The sequence below is a fragment of the Rattus rattus genome, chromosome 2 (genome assembly GCF_011064425.1).
Source record: "Rattus rattus isolate New Zealand chromosome 2, Rrattus_CSIRO_v1, whole genome shotgun sequence".
Classification (NCBI taxonomy): domain Eukaryota; kingdom Metazoa; phylum Chordata; class Mammalia; order Rodentia; family Muridae; genus Rattus; species Rattus rattus.
Genome location: NC_046155.1, coordinates 114549274 through 114558618, shown reverse-complemented (window position 1 = coordinate 114558618; position 9345 = coordinate 114549274). Strand labels below are relative to the sequence as shown.

The 9345-nt window shown below is 35.0% G+C and overlaps 1 protein-coding gene across 1 annotated transcript; it reads right to left on the bottom strand.

Moving 5' to 3' along the window:
• Positions 1-716: 716 nt before the first annotated feature.
• Positions 717-1673, bottom strand: LOC116893215 (olfactory receptor 14A2-like). The gene has a single exon (XM_032895101.1). The coding sequence runs from the start codon at positions 1671-1673 to the stop codon at positions 717-719; it is 957 nt and encodes a 318-aa protein (XP_032750992.1).
• Positions 1674-9345: the final 7672 nt, after the last annotated feature.

Sequence of the window (9345 nt, the reverse complement as noted above, 5' to 3'; positions counted from 1 at the left end):
GGAGATGGCATTTTATTGATACAGCTCTAATGAAACATGAGAATGGATAAAATTTAGACATTTTCAGAAAAAAATGTCTGGACACACAAGAAGAATGTATGGTTTAGGGTTAAGATCCAAGAACTTTGTAGGCTATTTCAACCATATGAAAAAAAAATCAGAAAAAAAATGGTGAATAAATTACTGCAAAATTACATTGCCTGTAATATCACTCCCAATTTCCTCCATACATATAAAATCATTTTAGATAGTATATTTTTACACTTATCAATGGAAATTTGAAACATAAACTTTAAACCATAGAAAAATTCAGATTCTACCTGTTCTTAGAAAAGAGTTACTTTTCAGATATTGTAGGAAGATTTTCTAACAGATAGTCTTGAGGATACAAAAGTTTTCATATACATTACAATTTAATTCAGCGGTAGGTCACCTGAAAGGGCAGTAGAACATGTATCCTGCTTTGGAGACAGATATTACAGCATAAGGTTGCATCTTTAGGATTGTGAGAAAACTTGACATTAAGAACTAAATTGTAGTTGTTTCTTAGCAGGATAATACATATATAAGAAGTGAGGAAAATATTTTACCTTTTTATAATATTTCTTGTGGATGTAACTGAAATTTTATCTAGTCAAAATGTCTCTAACAGATTTTTTTTTAAATCACATTGATACTCCCTTGGTGTCCCCAATAAGGGATCATTCTGAATAGACTTATGAAGTCTCCATTTCTTTAGAGAATGTTATAATTATTGGTGCTTTCTGCAACCTCCTCAAAGCACACTTGATATCAGTATTTCTCAGGCTGTAAATCACAGGATTAAGTGCTGGAGGCAAAACAGTATGCAGCACAGAAAACAGCCTGTCTGAAGCTGAGGGTTCTTCTGAGGATGGTTTCAGATAGACAAAGCAGGCAGTAGCAATAAAAGTACTGAAAACAGTGAGGTGGGGGAGGCAGGTAGCAAATGCTTTGGACTGACCTTTAGTGGTAGGAATCTTCAGCACAGTGGAGAAAATGTAACAGTAAGAGATCACGACAGAGATGAAAAAAGACATACCCAGACAAAAACCAATTCCAAGACTTATATAAATGACTAGGAGTTTGTCAGAGCAAGAAATCTTTAACAATGAGGGAATATCACAGAAAAACTGTGGAATCACCCTGGAACCACAGAAAGGCATGGAAAATATGCCAGCTGTGTATAAAACTCCAAGGAGTACCCCAGTAGCCCAGGAAACACCCACCATCAGCACACAGTTACCACTACTCATGATGGTTTCATAGTGTAGGGGAGAACAAATGGCAATATAACGATCATATGACATTGCTGTTAGGATACATCCTTCCCCAGATGTAAAAGTAGTCATTAAAAACACTTGGAGGGCACAACCCAGAATAGAAATTGAATTAGTGTGTGTTATGCTATTGATAAAGAAATTTGGGATTGAAACAGAAATAAAGAAAATATCCAACAGGGACAAATTCTTTAGGAAAAAGTACATGGGTGTTTTGAGTTTCAGATCCAAAGTGACAAGAGTGATGATAAGGAAGTTACTCATTATGACTGCTAGATACATTACTAGGAAGAACAGCCCACATACAGTCTGTAGCTCAGAAACATCTGAGAATCCCATAAGTATGAAACTTGTTATTTTAGTCACATTGGGCATGATAGAGTCTTTCTCAGCCTGTAAGTTATGAGAAATAAACAAAAATTGACATAGTGATGTACAGAAATGCTCAGTGGAAATGGAGCCAGGACCCACATAGATACAACATTGTTATAGCTCCCACTTTATCTTTCAATAAGGTGCTATTTTTCACTGGATGTATAAGTTGTACTAATATACCATTTACAACTGTTGTACCATGTGTTTCTACAAATTTTTAGAAAAATTATACATTACATATAAATATGTATATATATATATATCAATATATCATCATTTTCTTAATATTATTGACTCTTTCCATGAAATTGCAGTTTTTCAGTGGGCAACAAACAGCAAAATAAAACCTTCAAGTCTTTTCCTTCACTCTTTTATTTCCTTTGTCTTAATCTTGTTTCAGAGCACTGCTATGCTTTCTTTGTATGGCCAGAATTATCATTTGCTAAGAATTTTCCTAATGTGAAAATTGTCTTTCTACACCTATAATATTTTCAAAAGTTTGCCTACTGCTGTATTTTATCATGTTTTCTGGACCCTTGACTAGAGCTTGGGTTCCTTATTTTGTTGCTTTCAGTCTTACTTGGACAAAAGCTTCTTTCATGGACATCCATGGTGAGCCTGTGCAATAAGCAGGAGTGATCATCTCCTAGGGACCAACTTGTCTCCTTTCCAGATTAACATCTGAAAGATTAAACCCCTTTCAGTACAAAGGACCATTCCACTTCCATGCAGAAACAGTTTTTTCTGGGTCAAATTGAGATTTACCCCTACTCACTCTTAGAAATTTTAATCTCACTGATAAGATTCATTAATTTCAGAACAGAGATAATGATCAAAGGAGTCACAGCTTGACCAGGAGTGGGTGAAATCAATAGCTCTTACCTTTCTTTCCTAATAATCTATGACTTCTTCCTACTTTCAAATAAATAGTTATCTTATATGTCTATGTTTATCAAATTCCTTTCCTGGCTTTTACAGTTATTTTTTATTTGCTTTCTGTGATAATTAACCACATTTAATTTGCTGGAACTCTATAAAATCAGGCTTCTGTACCACAAGATTTCCATAACAAAGCAATTTAAACTTCCTTGCTTAAGAAAATAAAACTATGCATCACATCACATTTTTATGTATCCAGTCATGGTTTGTAATTGTAAACTCTTAGTTATATTTATATTAGTTTAAGATATACAGATAAATATTGTCATAATGAATGTTAACAAACTAACATAAACATAGATTTGTTGTTTAGCATTTATATAATCTTAACTTTATAAAATTCTAAAATATTGAAGATAGCAATGAGATTGCTAAGAGATGAGAGTAAGAACCTTTCTGGGAATGGGAGAGATGGACTTCCCAAGTGAAGAGCATTTGTGTGTGTGTGTGTGTGTGTGTGTGTGTGTGTGTGTGTGTGTGTGTGTGTGTGTGTGTGTGTCTGTGTGTGTATGTGTGTGAAAATGTAACAAATAATAAGTGGGTTTCTCCCAGATCCTGCTTCAAAGATGACAACTCTATGACTAATTTTTTTTATTATTAAATGCCTAGGCGTAATTTTTGGCTCATTTTCTGCTAACTCATAATTTATTTAACCCATTCACACTACTCTATCTCTATCAGTTAGTTAGTAACCTATCCATCAGTACTGACCCTCTTCTTCCTTGGAGTCTCCTTCCATCTATCTGTTCCAGGTTTCCCCATAATCTCCTCTAACTTTACTTCAAATCTCCTTGCATCTCCTTTTATATTCTAATCAATTTTAAGAATACTTTGTCTTTCTGCCAGTGTTCTACATCCTTATACGAGAGTCTCTCTGTATGTTTGCATATAAACACATATATACATATGCACTTACATGCATGTAGTATCTTAGTCAAAACAACAGGAAATAGGTACTGTTGAGATATGGAAGCAAAGTTTGGAGCAGTGACTGAAGGAACGGCCATTCAGAGCCTGCCCCACATGTGGCCCATATATATACAGCCACCAAAACTAGATAAAATTGATGAAGCTAAAAAGTGCATGCTGAAAGGGACCAGATATAGATCTCTCCTGAGAGACATATCCAGAGCATGTCCAATACAGATGTCAATGCTAGCAGCAAACCACTGACCTGAGAACAAGACCCCGTTTAGGGGAGTTAGAGGAAGGACTGAAAGAGCTGAAGGTGCTTGCAATCCCATAAGAACAACAATGCTAACCAAATAGAGCTTCCAGGGACTAAACCTCTACCAAAAGACTATACAAGGACTGACCCATGGCTCCAATTGCATATGTAGCAGAGAATAGCCTTGTTGGGGCACCAGTGGAAGGTGAAGCCCTAGGTCCTGCCAAGGTTGGACCCCTAGTGTAGGGGAATGTCAAGCGAAGGTGGAAGGGAGGTGGAGGGGGGAAACACCCATGCTGGGGAGAGGGTAGGGATTCAGGCTTATGGACAGGAAACCAGAAAAGGGAATACCATTTGAAATGTAAGTAAAGAAATATATCTAATAAGAAATTAAAAAAAAAAGAAAAGGAAAAAGAGAGAACAGTTCTGTTGTGTAGGGGTTAGAGTGATGTAAGTAATTAAAGCATATTCTCAAAACACTTTTTAAAGGAAAAAAGAAGAGAAAAAAGAAAAAAAATGAATGACTAGAGCCTTATCTCAGAAGTTAAAAACACTTGTTACTCTTGGAGACAATATGAGCTCACAGTTGTCCGTGATTCCAGTTCCAATAGGTCTAATACCTATTTGTGTCTTTTATAGGCACCAGCAATACAGTGTGCAAAAACATAAATTCATAAAAAGAACACAAATATAAATGAAGCTAAAATTTCTCTTTAAGAAAAGAACTAAATTAGAAAAATTTTTAGTCACTCACCTACACACTTTTAGTATGGACAAGTTGGCATTTCTATTTATTTTCTTTGTAAAGGAATCTTGAGAGACCACCACATCAAAATACTTCCTCCAATTGTGTCTTCATATTTCTCTTTAACATATCTTGTTATGATCACTTGCTGATCCACCATATGCTGATATCCTGTGTACATTCAAGCTCTGTCTGTAAGTACTCATTACTACATTTAGGTATTGATGTACTCTTTATTGAAAATGGACACAAAATAAACACACATATGTATATGCAACTTAAAAATCTTTGTTTTGGAGCAGAGTGTTACAGTATTTAAGAACAGAAATTTGAAATATACATTTTAAATTAATTCAGATTCCTCAAGTACCTGGAACATGAAATAGTTATCAGTCATGTATAGAAAGGACTTGTAACAGATACAGATGAGGGGAAAAATATTTCATAAACATTAACATTGAGATTACTGAAGGATCATATACAAGTTTGCAAACTCTATAATCATGACATATGGTTAGAATTTCAGCCTCTGAGAAGACTGATAAAAGTAGGTCCTAAACTTTAACCATTTCTTCATATATGATAAAGCAAATACAAATAAGAAAATGATTTACCATGTTTTAAATTATGTGTAGATTTTCTTTGAAACACTATGTAATCAAAGGTCTCCAACAGACCTTTTTAAGGCCTTTGGCTACAACCTGAATACTCCCCAAGGGAAAATCTTTCTTAATAGCCTTCCTTATTATTTACTTTTCTCTTAAGACAATTACTGTTGCAATAATTGGCATTTTCTGTAGGAAGGACTGATCATTCCCCAAGAAACACATAGAAAAAATCATGATGAAATTGCCTCATACTTTCCCCAGAATCATATTAAACTAAATTCATGTTATATGGCTTATGTTCTGAGAATAGGAACACATCATGGCAGGGAAGACATGTTTTCATAGTAAAGGTCATATTCAACCTGAAATTATGAAGCAGAAAAGATGGCATTATTAGTGCTCTGCTCACCGTTTCCTCTTTATTCAGTTCAGGCCCACATTGAAAAGAATGGTAACTTCCTGCATTCAAAGTGTACTTTTTACTTTATACACTTGTATCTGAAACACTATCATGAATATGCCAAGAACTTTCTAATGTCACTCTACATCGCACACAGTTGAAAATTATTATAAACCATGACAGTTATATCTTTGCCGACTTGATACTCAAACATATAATGTTTAGTTAATATCATACCTCTCCTGATATCTAACTTTTCATATTCATGTAGCAATGAAAATTTCACTTTGTCTTTTAAGGTTCAGAAAGTTTTAACAGAAGTGTTATTCTTTGTGAGTCTTCTCTTCAAATTTCATTTTATCGCTAAGTTGACTCACGAAATCAAAATATAAATAGAACTTTAAAAACACAATGGCACAATGTAAGCATTCCCATTACAATAGTGAAAGGGATGGCAGTACATAACACACACACACACACACACACACACACACACACACACATACACACACACACACAAAGCTAAAACATCAAAGAAACATAAAAAAATGCAGTTCCATATCCGAAATGTGGGACTTATGATGGTATCGTCTGGGCTTCAATAGCAACTCCACAGCTCTACTTCGGCCACTTCCTCATTGTCATCCTTATTGAAGCTGGACCATCTCTGCACTGACAGCTTTCTCTTTTAGATGTTCCAAGAGCTCAGGCATCAGTAACATTATAAGGTTCCCACTGCAACTTGGGATTCATTTCCTAATTATGTGTAATGGCCATTCAGAGGCCTCTTGTGGGAAATTCTATCTTTCCACACATTCTGTAGCCTTAGGAGCCTACAGAAACTTTGGTGCCAGCCTCCCTATACCCTCCACTATAGAATATTTCATGACTGCAAAACCATTACCACATATTGGAGTTTTCCTAGATAGTCAAACACATGCTCAAGATGTAGCCAAGACTCTTAGATAACAGTAACAGTTCCATTCAAGGCTATTGGTGTTATGCTCTTGGAAATGCTTTCCTGGCACATTTGTACTTTTAGTTGTTACATTTGAAGGGCATTTGCTTTTAAATAATTTAGAGATGTTGATAGGAGGGTTTTGCCATTGGATCAATCTCCCTGTTGTCTGGATTGGAGGTTGTGCCACTTCCTTAGTTAGACCCATCTATTTAGAAATTATAGGTTATTTGTATTTACCACATTTATCTAAAACTTTCACTTGCTTATAATTTTTCCTCTATAAAGTGTACATTGGCTATAATTTCAGATGATTAAATGCACAAAGATCTAATCATCTGAAAAGTGTGAAGGATTTAACTGTATTAGGTTAACTGCCTAGTACCTGGTGATCACAAGGAGGTGATTGAAGCTTTGAGTATTTCTGTGAGAAGAGGGACTATTTAGGGAACTAAAATATGAGGGGTGATTCTCAAAGTAGACAGCTCTTATGAATAAATGGAAGATGAGTGGAGTTGTCTGATAAGCACAGGCAGCATGCGCAATGACTTCTAAGGAGAAAGATATGAGCAGTGCATGATGACAGGATATTCAAGAGCAAATTTACTTAAGTGATAGAAGAAAAAATCTTAGTGTTGTAGTTTGCACGTATAATTGTGGCGTCTGAGAAGCTGAGGTAAGAGAATTGCCACCTTGGGATACACAGAGAGTTCTAGAACAGCCTTGGCTTCAATGTAAGAATTTTGTTTCAAATAATCGTAGTGATAGTAGCAGTTGTTTTAATAGTAGTAACGGTGGTCCTAATAAAATCTGATAGCTTATCACACAGGTTTTTAGGTCGTAAACATTTTTTGGCTTATATTATTACAAAAATATGGACATTCAAATTTTAAATTAAGATAGAAATATATTCTGATTGACATTATTGAATGTTCTTTTGAGTTGTAGCATAGAGGACACTTTGGCAAAATATTTTAGAGGAAGGAAACGTGACCCTGAGGGCAACGTTGTGTTCCCTAAATTGTAGATATAAAAACTTCACATTCTAGTGTCACTCGTAATAATGAAGGTATAATAGAAAAGAATGTGGTAATAAAATCAGAATTAGTTTTTCTTGTACACGAATAGTTATTTAATGATGAAAATAAGAGTAGGGTAGTTTTATTTTTCCTAAGGGGGGTTAAAATAACTAAGTTTCAAAATCTATTTTATATAGCCCACAATTCAAGGTTCAAAAATAAAATTGGGGGTATTGGCATATGTTTAAATTGAAATGTGGCACACCAGCTCTTCATAAGCCTCATGACAACAGATGTTATATTCAATACATAAGACGTATTACTGATTTTGGGAAATGAACATTTCTTGGTTAGGGTTTCTGTTAATGTGAAGAGACAACGACCACCAAGGCAACTGTTATAAAGCAAAACGTTTCATTGAGAATGGCTTATAGTGGCTCAGGTTCAGTACATTATCATTATGGCAGGAAGCATGGCATCTTGCAGGTAGACATGGTGCTAAAGAAGCAAAAAATCTACATTTTGATTCAAAGGCAGCATAAAAAAGACTGTCATCCACATGCATCGAACAAGAGGGTCTACCCCGCACTGGGTAGAGCTTGGGCATAGGGATTCTAAATCCCACTCTCACAGTAACACACTTTCTCCAACAAGGCCCCAACTACTTTAACATACCCCACACTTTATTGGTACCACTTTCCATGGGCCAAGCATATTCAAGTAATGACAGTACACAACAGGAGAACATACTGCTAATCAAATGATGATTTTAAAATAAATTTTACTTAGGAGTTTACATCAATATTTATAAATGGCAAATATAATCAAATTTCACTTGGCATTATTGGTACAAATGAGTCAACACAGAAGGTAGCCCTAACATCAAAGAGAATATGAGAAATATTTTACTTCAGTCAAATTTCAATATCCATTGCTTTGAAACATGAAAACAGTCTTCCCCAAATATATAACACACTTTATGTAGTCATGTACTTACAGAAGAAAATACACTTGGAAATCAAACCATGTTTTAAAATATGTTCATGGAAATACTAGTTAAGTGAGTTGCCAAAACTCAGGGAAATTTCAGACATCTGATATATAATAAAATGTCATCCATGGAACTGGGTTATAGAAAAATGAAATAAATAAATTGTTCTTAAATTGGATAGCATGCAGAGATAACTTTGAAGAGTTCAGAATGTGTTATCAAGACAGTTTGCAATAACTTCAATATACTTCTGAAAAATTAAAAAAAGTTAGAAAGTGTAATGATATTTTTTTCCCAGTGACCACACTTACTTGTAAAGGCTATTTTGACAAAAGTTGACACAAGTGCATGAAGATTTAAATGAAAAAAAAAACTATGTAAACATTGACTATAGTATTTACAAGGTATGAACAGTTAAGGTAAAGATCCAGGGTGCTGAAAACAAGTTATTGTGGACTTTTCAGCCTTAAAGGGGGTGCACATAAGACACCTACAAGATTCAGCAAATACTATGAAAGAGGTGATGGAAAGAACGTAAGAACCAAGGGATGAGGAGGGCCATGGCATTCTCTCTTATTAACATGAAGAAAATTACACTCATGATCTCAGTATCTACTGTTTCTTGCACAAAGCATACCCAAGATTAAGCCTCTAAATATTCATAAATGAGGGAAGGCATTATGAGAGTTGAAACCCCCCAGGAAAGCTATTGTTAACTTGAGAGCTGAAATAAAAGGGAATGTCATTATCCTTAGATTGGTAGCCACTTTTCTATGTTCCAGTGAAAAACTCCCCATCATGCCCAAAAGAGGCCCTGAATAATCTCACTGAGTCATGGAGCAAA

Bases quoted from the DNA above. Each gene is read 5' to 3' on its own strand.
- LOC116893215 (XM_032895101.1), bottom strand. From the start codon at position 1,673: ATGCCCAATGTGACTAAAATAACAAGTTTCATACTTATGGGATTCTCA.